At 41.9% G+C, this 22630-nt stretch overlaps 1 protein-coding gene across 2 annotated transcripts; it reads right to left on the bottom strand.

Annotated features, from left to right (window-relative positions):
* Positions 1 to 252: 252 nt before the first annotated feature.
* Positions 253 to 20181, bottom strand: DCTN4 (dynactin subunit 4). 2 transcript variants are annotated; one of them, XM_073355321.1, is made up of 14 exons: positions 19985 to 20181; positions 17274 to 17344; positions 16528 to 16706; positions 14743 to 14786; positions 12873 to 12980; positions 12054 to 12074; positions 10985 to 11058; positions 10438 to 10550; positions 9118 to 9227; positions 7741 to 7814; positions 6533 to 6587; positions 5784 to 5891; positions 5211 to 5308; positions 253 to 4780 (listed from the first exon to the last, which is right to left on the bottom strand). In XM_073355321.1, the coding sequence occupies exons 1-14, from the start codon at positions 20117 to 20119 to the stop codon at positions 4567 to 4569; spliced, it is 1404 nt and encodes a 467-aa protein (XP_073211422.1). In that variant the 5' UTR covers positions 20120 to 20181; the 3' UTR covers positions 253 to 4566. The 2 variants fall into 2 exon arrangements, with proteins under 2 accessions (XP_073211422.1, XP_073211423.1); XM_073355322.1 differs by lacking the exon at positions 12054 to 12074.
* Between the last annotated feature and the right edge of the window lie 2449 nt (positions 20182 to 22630).

Below are 22630 nucleotides of genomic sequence, written 5' to 3'. Positions count from 1 at the left end.
AGTCCAGTTGATATTATAAGCCACAGATAGTTTTTTGTGAATCTTAGAAAACACCACAAGGACTTTTTTCTGCTTTACAGCACTCTTGTCTATGGCATTCAAACCACAGTCAGATGCATCAAAACCTTTTGCAGAAGCAGATGAGTTAAAGGACTTTAAAGGAGTCATTGTGCTACCACATACTTACTGAAGGCTGTGATCAAGGTAGGATTGTAAATGGACTGTTTAAGCAAATTAAGAACTCTGAACATGTAAGTTTGAATAAAGTTTATCAGATGTACTGCTATCCATTAAGGTGTAATATACATTTATAAGGGAACCCAAGAAAAGCTTTTGACAAGGTACCTCATCAAAGGGTCTTAAGCATAATAAGCAGTCATAGGATAAGAGGGAAGATCCTCTCATAGATCTGTAACTGGTTAAAAGACAGGAAATAAAGGGTAGGAATAAATGGTCAGTTTTCAGAATGGAGAGAGGTAAATAGCAGAGCCCCTCCCACCCCCCCTCAGGGAGTTGTATGGGGACCAGTGCTGTTTAACACATTAATAAATAATCTGGAAAAGGGGGTAAACAGTGATATGACAAAGGTTGCAGAAGATACAAAATTACTCAAGAGTTAAGTGCAAAGCAGACTGCAAAGCATTACAAAGGGATCTCTCAAAACTGAGCAACTGTACAACAAAATAGCAGATGACATTCAGTGTTGATAAATGCAAAATAATGCACATTGGAAAACAATGCCAGCTACACATACAAAATAATGGAGTCTAAATTCACTGTTATCACTCAAGAAAGATCTTGGAGTCACTGTAGTTCTTTGAAACCCCCCACTGGGACTATTCAGCTTGGAAAAGAGAGGAGTGTGTGTGTGTGTAGCGGGGAATATGATACAGGTCTACAAAACCATGAATGATGTGGAGAAAGAGAGTAAGGAAGTGTTATTTATCCCTTCACATAGCACAAGAACCAGGGGCAATCCAATGAAATTAATAGGCAGCAGGTTTAAAACAAACATAAGTACTTATTCAAACAGCATACAATCAATCTGTGGAACTCATTGCCAGGGGATGTTGTAAATGCCAAAAGTATAACTGAGTTCAAAAAAGAATTAGAGAAGTTCATGGAAGATAGCTAACAGCCACTGATTGACTTAAGATGGTCAAGGATGCAACCATATGCTCTGATGTCCCTAAGCTTTGGACTGCAAGATACTGGGACTGGACAACACGGGATGGATCACTTGATAATTGCCCTGTCCTGTTAATTCCTTCTGAAGCATCTGGCACCAGCCTCTGTCAGAAGACAGGCTAGTGGGCTAGGTGACCAGTGGCCTGACGCAGTATGGACATTCTTATTTTGTTACGTTCAAGAATGAAGTGGGATAACCTCAATTTTCCCCTCATAATTACAACCAAAATCAAAAAGTATTTCCAGCCAAAATCTTCAATAAACTGGAGCTAAAGTAGAAGCTGCATATCAGTTTAAAGAACATACCTTGGTATTGTTAGTTTTAATAAAATTTTATTGAGAGCTTGGAAATTTTAAATAAAGGCAAAACTTTGAAAGATTCAAACAGTTGAAATTATGGAAATGGAGAGTTAAGGAACCCTAAAACATCTTAAGTCTGTGCTCCTATCCATCACAAACTTGTTTCTAAATGATCTTTTATATTCTTGTTTTGATAGAATGAAAGAACTAGAGGTACCTTGTGCTGGTATCCTCCTGCAGTCAGTTATACAGAGTGTACATGGCCAGCTCTCTCTTAAAGCTGAGAAAATTTTAAACCCAATACAGCTGGTCATCTGTGAAGTCCTATTTTGAGTCCATAGCTAAACTTAAGGGCTAAATTGCTAAAATACAGGATTTCAGATATTACCCACCTGTGTGAGAGATTTATACTTCTTGGATAGTGTAGAGATGAAGATAGGGAGTGGCAGAAGTGCAATTACATGTTTACAATGTCACTATTTTAAACTGGTTTGGGAATAGTTCATGTGAAAAAAATACTGAAGTCCATTACAAACAGCTGAGTGACAGCATAATCCGGTAGCAAGGATGGGATTTCCAATCAGGAGCTCTTGATTCCAGCTCTTCCGGTGACACTTTTACAGTCTTAGAGAAGTCACTCAACTCTGGCTGAAATTTAGCCCTAATGTAACTGATTAATGGAATGATCCCTACCTCATATGCACATTGAGCATTAATATTTTACTGCACTTTAAGTACTATTATTGCACAAGATAAAAAAAGCCAGCTTTGTCTGCTTTATTTATTTTAAGTTCACCACATAAATTAAGCTATAAAGCAACAATAATCTGTCATTAATGGAGTTAACATTGGTAAAGGCAGAGTGCTGCCATTGTTCTCGACTGGAACAAGTGAGATGTTTTGCACAAATATGCACAGAAAACAGCTAAAGTTACTCCTATCTCCTATAAGCTTTGAAGGGAAAAGAAATTCTCTGGACTAGTTAAGCCATTCAAAGCCAATGTGCCCTTTACTTTTCAAGGTAGCAATTCAGAGCACCAGAGTACATCTGATTTTTGTAAAACAATAACTAGGTGCTAAAGAACCTTTCTTGTGTAGTTCGGTAGAGCGACAGCCCAGCTCTAAACTCAGCTACAAGTGGTGAATTAACCAGTTTGAAAATAGCCAGCCAGGCAGCCAGCCAAAAGCTAGTTTGGAAAAGATGGTTTTTGATAGATAGTGTTGATAGTTTGCCAGTTACTTTGGCTACTGAAGAAAACTCAAAGCTTAAGTGTTACTTGGTTACATAAGACAGTAGCAGACACTTATTAACACTATACATTTATGAATAAATACTGGCTACACTTAAACTCATGCTGTACATCTGTGTATCATCTACGCAAATTTGTAAACATTAAGCCCCTCTCTGCTGTGATATCCATTACACTAATGAGCAGATAAGGTGCAGCTCCTTCCCAAAGGCTGTCAAACAGGATACAGATCAATTTGACTCCCTCTGGACATAAAAAGGGTAGAACTTCCTGTATGCCATGATAACCCAATCCATTCATTATATTAATATTTGACTAAGATAAAACTATGCATTTTTCTCCTTTCCCAGATGCCACACATCTTACATTACAGAACAGCAGAGTCATATACAGTACACAAGTTCCTTATTTAACTAAACAGAGCATATCTGGAAGGGCTTGAAGGCCACTTGGTTATCTTCAGGTTGCATGTCAAAGCCCCAAGATAAAGATTTTTGTAGTCTGCATTTACTGTTCATTCAGGGAGATGTTTCACAAAAGTCACCGCTTTTAACCAAGAGCAACTGAAAAAAATCTTTGTAGGAAGAGAAATCCTGCACTGGTTGCACTATAATACGGTAGTTAGTGGTAGTGGTGGCATGTTACAATCAGAGTCATGGACATGCTGTTTGTAACTGGTTTTAGATCTGACTTATGGCCAAAATAAGCCTTATGGTAGCACGTAAGTTATGCTTATGTTATGGCATGGCATGGTATATACTCCTGAAGTGCGGAGGGTTAAGATAAGCCTTTAAGTTTTTTCTGCTCAAGGAGCCCACAACTTCCCCCCCCAAGTCACTAGTAAACACACTGAGCACACTCCTGAACCCTTAAAGGCTGTGTGTGTATTGAAATAATCTGAGCGGTCATATTCTTTGGTTGATTTCACCATTCACTAAAAATAATTTATGGAATGCAAAAATTGCACTCAGTAGTGTCCTAGCCTCAATAAAAACTGAAGCAGCAGCATGTTCACTTCAGTGACCTATTATTGGTCCTCCCAAGTCCTACAGTACCATGCATAATAACCTACACTTTCCCACAAAAAAGGCTTAAAATGATATAAATTATAAGCCAAGCCCACAAGAGCTACAGGAGACCATATTTCAACACTAGAAGCAAATACATTCTTAAGATCCATTGCCTCCCAAACAAGCTGTACAGAGCAAAGCGTTCTTTTTCATAAAGGGGGAGTAAAAACCAGTTACACCTTTGAGTACATGGGCTAAAGAAAATTTTAAACTAATGAGATTCTAATAGGGGATGGAAAGCAAGTAAGAGGGTATCATGCTGCTGCAACAGATGGTTATTGTAACTGAAGAGACAGGGCCACAGCCCTGGCATGTTTGCTCATGAACACCAGGCTCTACCAGAGAAAGGATTTGTTTTGTTGAGTATTTAAATATTGGCTTCATGGGACTGATGTGGAGAAGAGGAAAGCCAGCGTAAGGGTTTGGGGTTTTTTGTTGGTAATGCTAATGTGACTTCAGCAAGGGATAAGGTCTAGAGAGGGCCTTCTTTGTGCTGTAAGTTAAACAAGCATGTGGTGTTGTGAGAAAGCCACAGATTCACATAGTGGGCATTACAGAACAAATCATCCAACAACAGAGTTACCTTCCCCTCCAGCTCCCCCGACTCGTGCAACCTCCTCCTCATTTCTTGGCTGGAATTTGTGGTGTGTGTACACATTACAAAGGAGGTTTCACAAACAATTTCAACAGGATGCATTCTGTCATGGCAAAAGAGTCTATCCCGTGGCCACCTTTATGGATCCAGCTGTTGGAAGCCATTATGGGAGCAGTGGGCCAAGGCTGAGCTCCACATGATGAGTGAGCCAGATGACCTCAGAACTCTGATCGCCTTCCTCACTGGGGCGGATTGGAGCGGCCAGATTTTTAAACTCATGCTTCATTTTAAAGCTCACGGTCACTTCGCCCTCTTCTTTCTGTGGAGTGACCTTGATGAAAACTCCCACCTTGTTGGCCTTTCTGAAGGCTACAATGCTGCAAAATAAGAAGCAGAGTATTAGATCAGCCAAGTCTCAAGCAGCTTCTCTCTTTATGGGACTGATACAATATCTCTGGACAGATCTTTGAGTTATTCTAATGCCAACTAGTAACTATGCAATTTTTCAGGTATTACTAGTGGTTGTAAACTCTGCTTGAAAAGCTAGCATGATTCTCCAGAGAACAGACAGCTGGAACAGCTGCTTTCAATCTGCCATGTCAGCTTGCAATGCACAACCTATATAGAAGTGAATGTTTTCTGAACAATCCGTACCGTACACTGAAAAAAAAAAAAAAGAACTTCTACATTGCTCAAGCTTGACAAAAGCCTATGTGCTGAGGAAGAGTAACAGAAGAGGAAGTTGCTGAATATAACCAAGTACCACATGCCAAGTTATCCCCCACACACGAAAGATGGAAAACTCACTCAGGGTCATCTTGAAAATCCTGAGGTTCTGCCAACTCATCATATTCTGCTGCAGCATCTTTGCCAGCTAGGATGAGCTCCTTGGGAGGAACAACCACCTGCAAAACCATATGGAGAAGGGCAGTGCTGAAACACATCCCAACATCTGCATATCTAGCATCAGAGTAGGCACTCCCTGGTGACGGCTAGTCAAGCCAGGGGGCACCATAGAGGGAGAAGAAGAGAGTCTTCTGGTTTTCCTCCACCATTTCTGTTTCCTCCTTATCAAATGGTCTCTATCACACTTTCCCCTTAGATTAGAAAGTTACATGTTCTGAGTTATGGATGCTGATAATAAACCTGTTGAAGGTGATTTACAACTGTTCTCAAATTGTACAATGGTGATATTAATGCACCAGGTTTAAGGTTTAAACCTCCCACATAAGGAGCGTGACACATGGCTGAGACTGATGTACATGAATCCTCCTGTAGCTTATGAGAAGTTGGGTGCTGCTCAGCCCAGCCCACATGAAAGCACAGTGCACTGGAATAGGTCTCTGCATTTGGAGATTGTATAGCAAGAAGGTGCAATACCTTAGCAGTACTGTTGATGTCATCAGGGTCTCCCTCCTCACACTCAATCAGTGTGACATGGGTGAGGTTTTCCACTGGATTGGTCAGAGTCAGAAGAACTTGGCTCTCCTGGTGAGATACATAGGTAGGGTGTACAGTTTAGGAACCAATTACACCGAAAAAGCAGCTTTCACCCTTAGAGTTGACCTCAGGATGGCTAATGTTGCCTTCAAAACTATGTCACATTAACTCCCTGAAGATCTACAGAATACTCTGCTGATGTATACCATCCATCCGCCTTATGGGATGTAGGTATTCAGAAGAAGGATGCTATGCCATGTTACACTTATGAAGGGCACTTCCATCTCACGATTACACTTTTATAGAGTGAAAAAGTATGCTAGGAATTTACTCTGCCTCCCAACTCAATTAGCTCTCATTCCCGACATACTGGTACATCTGAGACATTCACCAGTATCATACTATACTTAAGTCCATTCATTCAAAGTGAAAATATTTCTTACCCACCTCATCCCAGACCAAGATAAGGCACACCACTGGTAGATCTTGCCATCCCTTAGTTATGGTACCTTCTCGGAACTGCAGTAGTTGCTGTTTAACTCCATTCCATTTAGATATATGTTACATGAAGCTAATGCCATCACAAACCTAGTCCCTCATCATGCCAGAGTACCTTTTTAAAATATTGTGGATCCACCATTCACACTCTCCTTTCCACCCTAAGAGGACAAGAAAAGAGAAGCACTGACCTTCATGTAGCGCAGGTTGGGAATGGACATGATCCTCACCTCTGGGATGTAGTTGCTACAAATGAAAGATATAACATGAGTCTGCTTTTGCCAGTACTCTGCCTGTCAAGAGTCCACCAACACAGTCAAAGATACACATCTGACTTGTTTAGAGTGTATGCTTTAGTTTGTTTAAAAAGATACATTTCAATCAAAAGGATCATACACAACAGACAAATCCAGTGCTCTGTAAATAACTCTTAACTACAACCTTATTTTTTTTTAAGCAAGAGATAGTGCCTTTTTCAGATTGTTCATACTTAGTAAAAAGAAAAGGAGGACTTGTGGCACCTTAGAGACTAACCAATTTATTTGAGCATAAGCTTTCGTGAGCTACAGCTCAATGCATCCGATGAAGTGAGCTGTAGCTCACGAAAGCTTATGCTCAAATAAATTGGTTAGTCTCTAAGATGCCACAAGTACTCCTTTTCTTTTTGCGAATACAGACTAACATGGCTGTTACTCTGAAACCTTCAAATTTAGTGAATTTCATTTTACTTTTTGACTAAAGTGGGAAAGTGGAATTTCAAAGAACTAATGTAACATTGTTCTAGAAAGTTTTAAAGGGAATTATTAACAGACATTAAAATCACCTGCTTTAAAGAGATACTGTACAGCAGAGTGCCAAAAGAGCTCCTAGTAATACTGCATTGAGAATAACCTCATAATATGTATCCTCTGGGTAATTTTAAAAAACACAAGTATGCTGTAATTGTCCCTGAAAGCAATGGATTCTACTTGAAACCTGTTTATGCTAGGATAGCTTTTGTGCTCATTTGCATGATGCCACCTAGAACGACATCTCAATGCTGAAGGATCAAAGATCATCATTTTTGCTTAAGTTTTAAATGAAAAGCCTACAGTTTTTCATAGCTGGTGCTTGTAGATCTACTTAATCCTTGGCAACACTCTCTCCACTACTGCATACCACATTCTGCTAGATATATTAAAAACAATTTCTTGGGTTACTTAAGGAAACATTGCATGAGCTCCTATGTGTCCGCAACTAGTTTCTGTTACCATGTTATTTTTTACACCCCCGTTATTCCTGAATTTTTGACATCAAGACCACTGCTAGGAGGAAAAAAAAAAAAAAGTAAAGTAGGGTTTTAACTAGATATTAATACACAACAAGATACTGCTCCCTCCTCCATTCCCAGCATACTCACACAGCAACCAGTTGGATTTTGAATTTAATGGATGTTGGATTGAATTCTGGTTTACTCAGATTATGTTCACATTTCTAAAAGAGATGAAAAGATATTTTAAACATCACCAAAGCACACATTGTGTACAGCCACACAATAAACAATAGGAACTGCAAGTATCATAGTTTGGATGTTCTATTTACTAATTTTGTCAGCCTAGTACACACAAATCGTCCTGAATTTGGTCTCGGCATTTGGTCAAAATTCTGATAAATTGAAAATTTCCAGTTCCAGTACTATCTTGAAAACTTAAGAATTTTGAGTCTCTCCCCATTTTCAAAAAACAAATGGACAAGCAACTACATAATGCAGGACTACAATCATCACAAATCTGCACTAAACCAGAGTTACTACAACCCTTTCCTTCAGATGAAATTAAATTGTATTCTTATTTGTTGCTCATAATATGTAGCACTTAAATCTCATTTAACATCTTCAAAATACTTTAAAATATTAACTAATTAATCCTCAGCTCTTCTGGAAGTTAGATAAAGATTATCCCCCTTTGCTAGATGGAAAACAGACGTGTTGCCCCATAGCTCAGTGGTTTGAGCTTTGGCTTGCTAAACCCAGGGTTGTGAGTTCAATCCTTGGGGGGGCCATTTAGGGATATGGGGCAAAAATTGGGGATTGGTCCTGCTTTGAGCAGGGGGTTGGACTAGATGACCTCCTGAGGTCCCTTCCAACCCTAATATTCTATGATCATACAGTGAATCATCAGAACCAGGATATGAATTCAAGACTTCCTGGCTTCTATGCCTGTGTTCAGTCCTCTGATTTTCTGTTGGGACACTGAAATGTCAAAGGGAATCCGTATTCTGCATTGGGTCATATCACTGGTAACCGACTTTCCATGTTCACTGACTAGGTTTGGTTTCTGTTTTTTTAAACAAAAGGCCATTTTATAATACCAACTATATAAGGTACTCCCATCTCAGAGCTAGTTAAGGCATTTAAGTCCAGATTTTCAAAGGTATTTAAGTCCATAAAGATGCAAACAGGTGCCTAGTGGGATTTTCAGACATGCCTAAGCAAGTCGTCACTGGGAGTTAGGTGCCTATCTGCTTCTTTAGGCACCTAAACACTTTCAAAATCTGGCCCTTAGTCTCCAACCATGGGCCTCACCCTGCCCTACAGGTTTAGTGGGCTTATTATGCTTCAACAGGCCCATATCGAGCTGGTTGTTAGAAGTTTACTTATTTCATGACCCTGTAGCATTACTGTAGGCTGGAACTTTCAGAGACAAAATGCAGTTGCAAGTTAGTTTTCTAGGTGGGTCCCCACAGTTTAGGATTCCAAAGCCGAGGGAAAAGCTGCTCTATGTATCCGGTTACCTACCCGACAGCGCAGTGAGCGTTTGATCAGAAGGTGCTTATGGCGCGGGTAGAGCTGGGAAGCACATATTGGCTGGAAGTCAGGCTGCAGGAGACGTTGGTGCAGGGTAGTCACTGGGCACATATTTGAAAACAAAAATCCAAATTTAATTCTCAACTAGAGTAGCTTAAAATCATGCGGTGTGTTTGAGATTACGGTATACTCTTGCTACATTTAAGGAACTATATACATCACTGCTCCAGTAATTCAGTAATTGCCCTGATCAAAAAAATTAAGATTTCTAGTAGTGCATGGACACAAAGACAAGCCAGCTATACAAAGAAGGAGCAAGGCCCAGGCACTGTAGACATAGGTATGGTAACAATGACAGCCAGCCATAAAACTGGGGACCAGACTTTTAAAGAGACTTCATGACCATTCAAAATTTATTAGGCATGAATAGGAAATAGCACTTGATCGCAGCCTTGAAAAATTTTACTCCCCCATGGAAAAATACAATTTTCTTTGCTGTTTTCATTATCAAATCAGTTGAGCAGTGCACTGTACAAGACAGAAATAGTCTCTGATCCAGGGAGTTTGCCCAGTTCAGACTCATGCACCAGATTACCCAAAAGGTGTATTCCTAAAGCAGTGCAGATTTCTTACACATTTGCTTTTGTGGATTTGAAAGGAGAGGGTGGACATTTGGCACAGAGCGTAAGTAGCACAATGGCGTACTCAAAATAGAAAATCTAGATGATTGTTTGAACTTCATATTTTATACTATTCGCTCCCACAGTTCCTCAGCCAATTTACAAAGACTTGCCAATGGAGGAAAAATCCAGCTAAATAATCAAAGAGAGTGTAAAACTATTTTAAACTTATGCCAAAGTAATGCACAATTGTTATTATAAAGCTTAGCGTACAAGTCCACTCCCTATCAGCACAGCTATTTCCCTCATTTCCTGTCATTACTAACAAGGACAGCTGCTCTTTTCCTCCTCCAAATGCTGCCAGTTTTCCAAAGCAAATAAAGTCATTAACAAAATGCAATCCCAAGAATGCAACAGGACAGTCCAGACTTTTCAGACTCTCACTTCAACTTTTCTTATTAGACAATGAAGTCTGACCTCAAGCAATTAATGCTGTAATTTAAAAAGCCAAAGATTTCATAATTCTTTACTAAGTTGCATCACTGCACCATCTCAAGCAATACAATGAATAAAATCATGCAAACATTAAAAACCCCAGAGGATAATTTAATGAGGACAAAGAGTAGGCTCTTCTCGATGGTTAGCTGGTAAGCAGTAGCACAAGAAACAAAATGGAATGTTAAGCCATTACCCTCTGTTAGATTTATTGGTCTTGTGTAATAATCCTCAGGGAGAGGTTCCACTTCTTCTACAGCATCAGCGGGCTCAATCTTTATCTCCCTCAGGTCCTCTCCTTCTTTCAGGCTGAAGCAAAAAAAGTAAAGACAAATTAGGGAGTCATTAAACACGGTACACCTTTAATGACTGAAAATGTTATACCATAATAAAGTGTCAGATTACACTCAAAACAAAAAAAAAACAGCATTAAGGCTGAGATTCCCTCTTAACTCATACCACTGTAAGAAGTAACTGACTTTCATTAACTTCTATTAAGAGATCTCTGCAATATCTAGGAACAGCAGGGTAAATTACAGGATTAGTGACAGCATGGAGATTGAGAGTGAACTCACTCCCTCTGTCCTGGCATTTTACATGATCCCATCTCTCCACCTACTCTAGAGGTGATGCCCTTTTCCAATAATATCAAATAACTTACCCATCTCTCTCAATTTAGATCTTTATTTTCCTGCTTATCCCTTTCATCCCTCCCGACAAAGTACCAAACCCTGAAAACTCACGAGAGTCCGGAAAGAGCACTGATGGACACCCCAGGCCTCTGACGCTGGAGTCTGGTTCCAAGGCCGTATTTGTCCTACAAGGAAGAAAACAATACCACCAAATCCAGATCTGCCGTCTGTCAGGACACAGGCCTACAGCAAACTTGAGCCTGCAACAGCATGACAAGCATAGGGTGCCAAGCAAATGAAAGCAAACTGGAAGAGTTTCTTCTCTGCTCAATAATTTGCAACTTTTCTTTGCAAATCTTGTTGGTAAAAATATATAAAACCTTGTGGGCTGGGAGGGGCAGAAGTATACTGTCAAAGATTTGTCAAGCTTTAATTCTTTACTTTAACCACCAGGCTGAACAACTACAATGTGCTGAACTGAGTTGTACTCTTGAAGGCAACTCAGTTATAGTTAGCGCAGAATGCAGTAGCTCACCTGCCTTAAAGAAGTGGGTACGTGTGAGCATATTACAGACTGAACCACTCTGCACTGCCATCAGAAGTGGATGGAGAAAGTGGAATACAGATTAAAGTTCTAAATGGCATGGGACCTGGCTACCTAAGTCTACCCACCTCTAGGCATGACCATAATGGGCAAGGACAGCTGACGTACTCACTGACTTACTAGATCTCAGCTGGAGATAGGATACTAAAGGTAGAGGACCTGCTGCTGTGAGACCTAAAGAACCTGACTTCTCAGACCTTCAAGGGACTGCTGCAAGGCTCATCCTATTAGGCAAAAATTTGCTTCACCTGGAGCTAAATGACAGGTTTTCATCTGATGGGTTGGGCTGATTGGTAGGAAGATTATTATTGACACCCATACTGGGCATCCATGTTAGTCTATGCAGGGACCGTGTCTTAGTCAATGCGTCGGAAAGTGCTCTTTTTCAAACATGTTATGTGTCTGAGGGCCAAAAAAAAAAGAAACCCTATGTTATTAAGTTACAAGATTTATAATGAAGCTCAGAACGATGTTAAAAATCAAACGGGGCTGGACTTCAGACACACTATTGGTACGTGAGTGGTTTCAAGTTGCACTACAAGAGCTTTAACACTAGCAGAAACTGAAGAGACTTACCACTACGTGTATTGTGTGTTGCTGTGAAGAGCCCCCAAAAAAGCAGCAGGTAGCAACGGAGACAAAAAATGCAGCCATAAGACAAGAGCAAATGCACAGAGCAGGCTGGTTATACAGTTAACCAAAAGGCTGCAAGCATAGAGACTTATTCTGCTAAATGAAGTAAGCTTCTCTCTAGTAGTTACAATAAACGTACTATTCGAATCTGATAAATTGTTAAACCCAACTTCAGTTAAGACTTTTAGCAGATAACCAGTATGTGCCAATCCTGCATTAGGAGGACAGTTGGCAAGTATCTGATGAACGTCTGACCAGCTGTACAGAATCGTATAGAGAAGTATTAACTCTGGTATCCTGGCTAAATTCCAACCCTGGCACTTGTGATCTGTCTAACCTCCCCCTATATAGTTTCAATATATAAAGATTCTTCCTATCCTTTAAAAAACAGTGGAGTGTTACACAGGGGCAGAACTGCTGCAATGTCCTCACACAAGAAGTGGCTGCATTTCAGTGCTAGCTGAGCTGATCCCTTCACACACCATCTGTGCCGCAGATTTTGAGATCCTTCAGGGATTATTAGCTGCAGGGGGCTGGGAATTAGTGAAATTCTTGGAGGGAAGATTATTGATCCTACCACCTCCCCGAATAGGCCTGAATAACTAAGTATAAGTTCTTTACTTCAAATCCTTCTTGAGAGATCTCCTTCCTTTTTTCTGGCAGGCACTATTATCCATCTAATCTTCAAAACTGAGGCAGTAAAAAAGCCCTGCTCCTGTGCTCCACTGTTTCTACTCTAGGAGCATCACTGTCCCAGCTCACCGAAAAGGCCAGTGGCATGTAGTTTCGGCGTCGCACCAACTTCTTACGGTCCCGCTCAATCTTCTCTTTCTGAGCCAGCTGCTGGTAATACTCAACCAGTTTGTTAATCTGAAGGGAAAAAAAGGATCAATTATATACCGCGTGAAATACTATGCCAGACAGGCCAATGGCATTCATCCATCTGTCGAGTTTCCCCTCCCATAAAGTATTTCCTACCATTGCCAATACTGGTTTTATTTTGAAGGAAATACATTGAGGAAGCGTAGATGTCTCTCAGTCTTACCATACAATGGGCAACAGGAGCAGACGTTTCATTGCTCCTCAACACCCTCTACCATGGCTCATCTCAAGACCAATTCTATCATGAAAATAACACATTACCCAACTTTCACTTCCCAGCTACCACAGTAATTGAGATGTTTTTCAGGCTATTGGGTGGAACATATGACACTCTCCAAAGTCATGGAGAATACTGCATGGCCAGTTGAGAACAATTTGGTGTTGAAGTACAATTGGCAATCTCCTTGTCAGAGACCAATTGTGTTTAATAGAGGATGAGGATAGTAAGGATATATTATGTTGGGGACCAGGAGAGCTCCAGGCCTAGAAGAGGGGATGACCAGGAAACAGCTTCTGTTCACATAGACAAGAAGTGGTTTGTTTTTTTTGTTTTTTTACAGTTTGCATGCTAATTAAAATAAAAGTGTTCCTGCCAAGGTAGAGCCATCCTTCCAATGTAGTTTCAGTTCTTTGGAACTTAGTTTCTATGTGTGGAACTTTCAGATGAAGTCCAAGAAAGCAAAGTCATGTCTGATCTATGCCATTAAATATTCATGTTTGCAGTGTTGTTGTAGCTGTTGGTCCCAGAACATTAGAGAAATAAGGTGGGTGAGGTAAAGTCTTTTATTGGGCCAACTTCTCTTGGTAAAAGACAAGCGTTTGAGCTTACGCAGAGCACTTCTTCAGGTCTGGGAAAGGTACAGCTAAATAAAAGATGGAACAGAGGGTTACTATGAGTAGTTAACACACATTGTAATAGACCATTCAAGGTGAAGTGGCCCGTTAACATCTCTGCAGTTGTAGGACTGAAAAGGGGAGTTAGAGGGTTACAGATTGTTGTAATAAGCCAAACATCCAGTGTCTTTATTAAGACCAGGATATTTAGTGTCTAGCAACGTTGTGAATTTAAGCTCCCAGGCTTATCTTCTGAAACCTGGTATGCAGGTTTCCTTTGAAGATGAGGACTAAGAAGTCAGCTACGGATCACTTTGTGAAAAGTGTTCACCCACAGTTGATATGGTGTTTTGTCCTATTTTTCTGAGAGAGTTCACTCGAGAGCATAGTAATTGTCTCATTTCACCCACATAGTTGTTGCTGGGGCATTTAGTGCGTTAGAAGTGGTATACCATGTGCTGTGATAGGCATGCTTAGGACCCCTGCATCTTGAAAGGTGTGTTGTGGGGAGGTATTGATCATCATAGCAGTGGAGATGTGTCTACAGGTTTTGCATCTATGTTATGTTAAATATTCATGGCACTTTTCTTAAGGGTATTGGTTTGGCCCTACCATTTCCCTCACCACACATGCTTTGTGCCAGTTGGTGGCATTTCAACAATGTTTGTATAAATGTAGTTTGTCCTGAAAGATCCCAAAGTTCTGTGCAAGAGGCACTATATAAAATATTACACCTGTGGTAGGATCTGGCATTCTCCCAGGGGCAAGACGCTGACCTCATGACTACAGGTAACCACAGTTTCTTTCTCAAGAATAACTGAGATGCAAAAATTCACTGATCCAAAAGTAAGACCAGAGCCTTTCTGTCCTAGGCCACCCTCCTAAGGTTTAAGCTTTACCTCTCCCCTTCACTCACCCTCTGTGTATGTGGATTCTCCGGCTCCTGCCAACCACCACTGGCTGAAACAAAATAAAAAAACAACAGTCCTCAGAAGGAGAAGATTCTCATGCTCAATACTCTGGGCAGCTAGAACAACTGTTCCTAAGACTCAACATTAGTGTTTTCCATGACAAGGCTGTAGATGAGAAGTTGTAGGCAAAGTTTCCAATTTCTTCATGATAAATCTTGCCTGTTTGTTGTAATAAGATGCTTGTTTAACACTAAAACCACACACTAGGGGCTGCCACCAACAGTAGCAGAGATCATGTGAAACGCCACGCTGAAGTCTTGGAAAGATCCATGAGGTTCCTCTATTTGGAAGGCTATTCACATGAAGCTTCATGGAGAAGTAGCTTACTTGATCAGTTTTTATACAGCATTTTAAACCAATAATATGCTTGTAAAGAATCACATTATCTACAGCAAAGGGCCCAACTAGTGCTACTTATGTAGTTGACAGGAGATGCAATCATTTCAAAAGTCAAATTCTTTGGGAATCACAATGTCCTTCCAGATGAATTAATGTAAACTAGTTTCCACCTCTACTCAAAGTATCCCCGACGATGTCTCAGTGTGAACAAGAACGGTTGATTAAGTTTTTAAAACCATTCCATAAATGAGTCCCAGGTTTGGATGCCACCTGCCAGTTTACATAAAGTCACTGAAGAATCATAAGCTGATCTTACTCCCTTCACAGCATAATTAAAACTGCTATTAATCTAATCACACAGTATTAAAACAATTATTTACAGTATGTTAATTATGAAGTGAAACACAAGGAAATTAAATGATACAAAGTAAGTAAAACCCATGCACTAGGAAGAGTGTGGTAATGATTTAGTTACATGACAGCCAAACCCTACGGAATATAATATAAAATAGAGAGCTTAAATTCTTATTAGATGGCAAGACTACGAAATACCAAAAAAAAAAGCAAGCTTCCATTGCAGGACAAACTCAACATAGCCTATCCATCACTTTGGTATCCAATATTTTTAAATGCAACACTCAAGTGTATAGGCAATTAACAAATAAACGCAGTGTCCCTGCCCTTCAGAGTTTGCACCGGAAGGTCCCAATTCTGCACTCATTCTGAACTATAGTCATGGGGTTCTGGGCAGCCACAGAGATCTGCTTGTGTCAAGTCAGCTCCACGATTGTGGCTTAATAGTCTAATCTAACCAGTAAGACTGTGCAGCTTCTATAATTACTATATTCCCTGCTAGGCAAAGGATTTAATATATAAAATTGAAAAATGCCTTGAAGAGAAAACCTAAATTCAAATACTGAACCTAAAAAGACTTCAAAATACTCATATTTTGTCATCTTAATAGAAGTGCCAATTTACAGAAGTGATGGAGTTATCATAAAGTACATCATGCATCTGTGTTATCAAACTGATCTACTTAAGAATCTGAAATAATGGTAGTTTGTTATATAGAGAACTGTTCTGATTAAGGGGGGAAAAAAAGAGTTCCTAATTCAGTTGGATCTTTTACTGGGCAAGTGGCACTATTGTAGAACAGGTTGAGAAGTACAACTAACTAACGAATCTTAATACTTCTCAATTCAGAGACTCCCTAAGTGGCAAGATCACTTTTTACCAAGAGGATGGAGTATCCAGCTCAGACTCTGTGGTTAAGTTTTACTGGGGTTACATACACAACAGACTTGGGAGCAATTTTTGTTATTTAATATCTCTGAACAAATGTTATCTTCCAACATTAGTCACTGTCCTGTCTTTAATACTGAGTTACTTACCAACAGACTTATCTGCCATACCCACATCTCTGGAAGTCCAGCGGCAAAATCCACAGGCCAGGTAATATGCTTTCTTCATTGCAGTCTTGGCTGGGTCATCAGGAAGTGGAGCAGGAATGCTTGTCGCCCTAGTGGAAAGTGTGTGCATGCAGCATGGGCAGTCAAAACAGTTAGCACACCTGTCGAAGACAAGGGAAAGTCACGAGCTTGAAGCATCCTTGGCAGAACCTTAGTTTTACATAAGAGTCTTAAAGAACAGAAACTCAGAACTACAATGTGCATTTTTGGTCTCACACAACAGCTTTAGAAAACATTGTGCTCATATAGATTCAATAGGGGAAGGAACAGGATTTCATAAAGTCAGCTAAAGGGTGGACAGAATGAGCTGGTAACACTGAAAAAACAGTACTAGGGATTTAACGTCATTTCAAAGCTTATCTACAACATATAAACGTGATGGCAGGTGACCAAAACATTTATTATAGTGCCAAAAATTATACATAGCACTTCACAGTGAGACACATTCCCTGTCCACAAGGGATCACAATGTAAGTGTGAGAAAACTTAGGATAACAGTTCAGGAGAGGGAGACTGAGAAACTCAGACATTATGGTGATTGAGCCAAACAGTACATAAATGGGCCAGGGGATTATTAATGCTGGAGAAAAGATTGCTCAAAGTAAGGAGCTTTAAAAAGCAGAGATTTAAAGGAGGAGACATTGCAGTACAGAAGCAGCCAATTTTACCTATTCTTCTTCAGCTTAGCTTCAGCTGATGGCATATTTTCCAGGCAACTGGGACAATAGTGAGAGTCCACCTAGCGAACAACAGACAAAGAAGTCACTTCATCCCTCATGATGCGTGTATTTCCAGACAGGATAGCAGCAGCAGCAGCTGCTGAAACACCTTGCTGCATGATTTCAAAATGTTTTATGGAACGTAACAGCAATGTGAAGTCAGTGAAGATATAAGATAGATGTCTGATGTTTGAAATTTTTCAGTCTGGCTTGGCAAGGAGTTTCTCTTTAGTATCTTACCACAGAAGAGGATCTTGTCGAGAAGGATTAAATGCTACTACCTAGGAAACAGGCCAAGTTTAACTGGGCCCTAATATGTTAAAGATTACAAGAGCCTCAAGATAACAGCCATCGGTTTCTGAACTTGAATAATTAAGTCAATAAAGTACTCTGGCCTTTCATCATTTTCCATCTATATGACCACTCTATTTCCATATATGCTCACCACGTGTCTAACTTTATTTTGGCTTTATAACTGCATTGGTCAGCAATTAATAGTCTGGAAAGTTTTATAGGTTTCAGAGTAACAGCCGTGTTAGTCTGTATTCGCAAAAAGAAAAGGAGTACTTGTGGCACCTTAGAGACTAACCAATTTATTTTAGCATGAGCTTTCGTGAGCTACAGCTCACTTCATCGGATGTGGCACCTTAGAGACTAACCAATTTATTTTAGCATGAGCTTTCGTGAGCTGTAGCTCACGAAAGCTCATGCTCAAATAAATTGGTTAGTCTCTAAGGTGCCACAAGTACTCCTTTTCTTTTTGCAAAAGTTTTATAGTTGTCTTGTATCTTAAAGAACAAATCAATGGGAATATTATGTCTCCTTATACAGCCTTTTATTGACAGAGCTGAAATTAACAACTGGTAACTGATCTGTGAAACTGCTTCAGGTTTTGGGGCTGCAGATACAGATTTTTCCTGTCTTAATATGTGGTGACTAGCTCAGTCACTGCAGATAAACAGTATGAGAGATGCAGTCAGCTTACTAGCCCTTTTACATTGTTAACAAATGCTGAAACATTTGAACAAACAGATGTTTTATTTACATTAGATTATTTCATCTTTACAAGTCTTTAGATACTTCAGAAGGCAACCAAACCAGTAGCCTGACTCCAGGAATTTTGGCAGAATATCATTTTAAGATTATTTTTCCAACTTTTGGTTAGGACATGTCAAAATATAACAATTTTTTCAAAAAAGTCGTAATTTGCACATAGAAAACAACATTTCCCTCACTTCTTAAGCCGTTTGTGTTTTAGGTTTCATAAAACACGATCAGAGCAGTTTTCTTATGACCTTGTTACTAAATCCACCTCTGAATATAATTGTCAAGAAGTTGCAGTGCTCAAATTATCAACCTTGGGATTGATACCTCACTAATTGAAATAACTTGTGCAAGCTTTTAAACACCTCTCTTGTGTTTTGTTTGATATAAACATGGTGATCAAGATAGATTTTCATGTGTCAGCAGTCTCTGGACAGAGGGTAACCTATTTATCCATAATCTCAGTTGATCACTATCTAGATTTTAAGTGTGAAAAGGCCTTGATCTTGAATGAACCTTTTCATTGCTGAAAAACAAATTCCTGCCTGCAAAAATCTACTTTGATTTCAAATACAAGGGAAAATGGCTAGTCTAGATGAAAACAATTTTTTTTTTTAAATCCACAAAACACTACCTCTGAACCCTGAATCTGGACTCAGACCAAGTCCCAGCGGCCATGCAAGCTTATTTGTGACAGACAATACACGCCACTGTCTGCCGAGAAAGGACACTATCGCGCTTCGCATTCAGTGCTTTGTCTGGGGAGAGTTTTATACCTGCCAACCCCCCGCCACCCCTCTGAGAGCTTGGGGAATATCACACCTCCTCGCAGCTTTACAGCGAGGGAAAGCAGCCAAGCGCAGGCCTCGCCCATGGCCATGCAGTGAGTCAATGGCAGTCAGGACTCCCAGGCCAGCGCTCCCCCGGCTACACCGCAGTGGGTCCCTGTGCTGTGCCAACCTGCCAGCAGCCACCCTGGGGTTATCCCTGGGCTGCAGGGGCAATATCAGGCAACCAAGGGGAAGGCCAGACCCTGCTAGGGGAGGGGAGCGGGAGAACTTCTGGACAGCTCAGGCCATGGGGTGGGGGTGGGCACCCTGGCTAATAATGGGAGGTGGGGGAGACTCTGCCCAGGCCACTGGAGGGAGGGGGCTTGTTTGGGGGCTGATCCCCTCAAAGACAGAGACGGGGGGGGAGGGGAGCCAACCCACACGAGGCCAGGTGGGCTTCTCCCCTCCCCCAGTGTGGCAGCTGCCTCGGACATGGGGGAGCCCCTGCCAAGCTGGGCCACCTCCCTATAGTCCAGACAGGCCTGAGTAGCTGCCACCCCCCCCCCGCCCGTGCCTGCACTAACCAATCAGAAAACGAAGCTAGCCGACAGACAGCGATACAAACCAATCAAGAAGCCAGCCTGGTGGGAACCAGCCCCCGCTCATACAGTTGAGCCAATAGCAGAGGGCTCGAAGGCCACCTCAGTCTCGCCCCCTCGTAGCGAGCTAGCCAATAGGAAGAACTAGAAGGCTTGCGCGGCAGGCGACGTGACCAATAGGCGTCAAGGGGCCGCCCTCCTCGCTGGCCTCCGGTGCGGCAGGAGGCGGCCCGGCCGCCGGGCTTACCTCGTGGGAGACGCACTCCAGGGAGCGGAGTTCGCTGCAGTAGCGGCAGAAGTAGAGCTGGGAGAGCGGCGCGCGGATCTCCTTTTCGCCGCGCACCAGGTACGAGACCCGCTCCGACTGCAGCAGCGACGCCATCTTGGGAGCCGGGGCCCAGCCGCCGTCGCTCCCGTCACGTGATCCCGGCGCGCGGCGCCCACGTGATCACCCAGCCACTTCCGGGTCGGGGAGAGGCACGTGGTGGGGATTCACAGCGGGTCGTGCCCGTGTGGGCGGGGCAGGCGTGGTCCTTCTCCACGTGGGCCTGTGGGGGCTCTCTGGCGCCCCACCAGGCGATGAGTCTACAGGGGCCATGGGGTGGCCCCGGGCACCCCCCAGCCAAGCCACAGTCCCCCCCCCACTCCGAGCAGGGGCAGGGCCCGCCCTGTGCCAGGCCGCCGGGAGGGATTGTGGCCAGGCGGCAAAGCCGGCCCTGTACCCCAGCAGGTGCTGTGCCCGTCTTGGGGCAGCTCCCTTGGGTGTCAGGGGACTGGCGGCTGAGATGTCTGAGCCCGTTCCTGCCCGCTCTTCGTCTCCGCCGGATTCTGTTCCTGACCTGGACCCTCGTATTTGTGTTATCGTAGCGCCCAGCAGACCCCATTGTGCTAGGTGCTGTACAAACACAGAACAGAAAGAAAAGGAGCTCACAAAAGCTTATGCTCAAATAAATTGGTTAGTCTCTAAGGTGCCACAAGTACTCCTTTTCTTTTTGCGAATACAGACTAACACGGCTGTTACTTTGAAACAGAACAGAAAGATGATCCTGGCCTTAAAGAGCTTACGTTCTTATGAGTAAGTTGGTGGCCACAACAGACAGACAGGAAACATAAGAGACAATAAGACAAAAGTGTCCAACCGTGGAGCACAATGATAACTGCTTAAATCCAGGACTAGATACACAGCCCTTGGTGTGCACACACAAAAAAGCCCTGTTATGTAAAAGACACTGAAATCTTTGCCAAAATGGCCCCTTTCCACTTTGTCAAACTGAACTCAAATTTACGCCTACAGCCCATATGTGTGAAAGTCCCCAGGTCTAAACGTCACTGGGAAAAATCCGTGCATTTTTAGATAATACAATTAAATCTGTACAAGACAGAGCACTATTACCATCCCAAACCATCCCCAAAGTGTCCCCAAATAGTTTGAGAACTATGCTGCCTTGCCTTTTGAAGCCATTATAACTGCTTTGTTTCTTTGCTGTGTTTGGGTTTTGTCCCACAGAAATGGGTGTTTTGCCTCCTTGGAGAATCAAAACAAGACCTTTTCATGCTGTCTCAAGCCTCAGAGACAACTTATTTCGTGTGTTGCTCTCATAGCACTACGTATAGCAGTGGTAAGAAAAGGTACAAAAATCAGTTTGGACAGCAGGGGCCACCATAGCTCTGAATGTCTCCTGCTAAACTCAGTTTATGGTGCAGCATCTCCTCACAGACATGCTGATCTCTCTGTGACTTTGTTTTTTCTTTTCCCAGAAAGGATATGCTGTTCCCGCCATCCCTAGGTCTGACTTTGCAGGGAGCTCTCCTTCCCTCAGTCTCTCCTTCCTTGCACCTGACAACTCCCCTTAATCTCACCTTGCTGTTCCCTTACAAAATCACCTCAATTTCTCCCTTCCCTCCCTCCCTCCTTACACAAACCCCACAGCCCCAGTTTATGAGTATGGAGCCCTACTTCCCTCCCAGCCCCCGCTAGTCAGTTGTGGGTCCCAGCTTTTCTTCCGTCCTTTAGATGAACAAGAGATCTGGGAAACATTATTGAGGTGATCAGCTGCAGAGCTTCAGCACTATGCCAGGGCCGTCAACCACCCAGTCGGACAGATAACTCTTTCATACTTGGATGGGGAGCAGCATAGAATTGGTACAGCTTCTTCAGAAAAAATCATTACAAGGATTACCAAACATTCCCTGTGTGCAAGGCTTTGTGCTTGGTCACTGTGCTTTCCATCCATCCTCACCCTGCCATCTCTTCTGGTCAGCCTGGTTGCTGGTCGCAATCGAACTAAGCTTAAAAAAAGAAAAGCTGATCTGGACCTAATGAGAGGGAATGGGATTAGAATTCACATGCACTATTGCCAGCATCAGTCATTCAAAAATCATGAGTCAGGCCTCAAAATTCGTGAGATTGGCTTTAAAAATAATCAGATGTTTTTAAAACAGAGTTCTTTTTATTTGCCTTCTACTTTCTGAGCCTGGCTACACGTTTTCAGGTTTTTCTGTGCAACCATAACTGATAGAAATTTAGTTTTTTAAAAAATGAAAGCTGAGATCCTCGTGCAGTCTTGTCATTCCAGGAGCTGGGGCTTTAAGAAATACAGCAAAATGCGAGACTTGCAGTAAAATTGTGACAGTCGGCAACTCTGCACTCGATTCTCACAGTTTCCAAAGAATAGAGTTTTTGGTTACATATACTGCTCTTCATGTCCAAGGTGCCACATACTACATTGCTCAGACAATATTTCCTTCGACTTCCAGGACTGTAGGATTTGGCTCAAAGTATCTGAAATTGCTTTATGAAGTGAGATATTGGTAGCAAAGCGACTTACATCAATGCATCAGCCCGTAAGCTCTCAGTAGTGCCGCTGACATGCATAACTGGGAAGGAGATGTA

The sequence above is a fragment of the Lepidochelys kempii genome, chromosome 8, assembly GCF_965140265.1.
Source record: "Lepidochelys kempii isolate rLepKem1 chromosome 8, rLepKem1.hap2, whole genome shotgun sequence".
Classification (NCBI taxonomy): Eukaryota; Metazoa; Chordata; order Testudines; family Cheloniidae; genus Lepidochelys; species Lepidochelys kempii.
The sequence above is the reverse complement of the archived record's forward strand: the minus strand, read 5'-3'. Positions and strand labels throughout refer to the sequence as shown.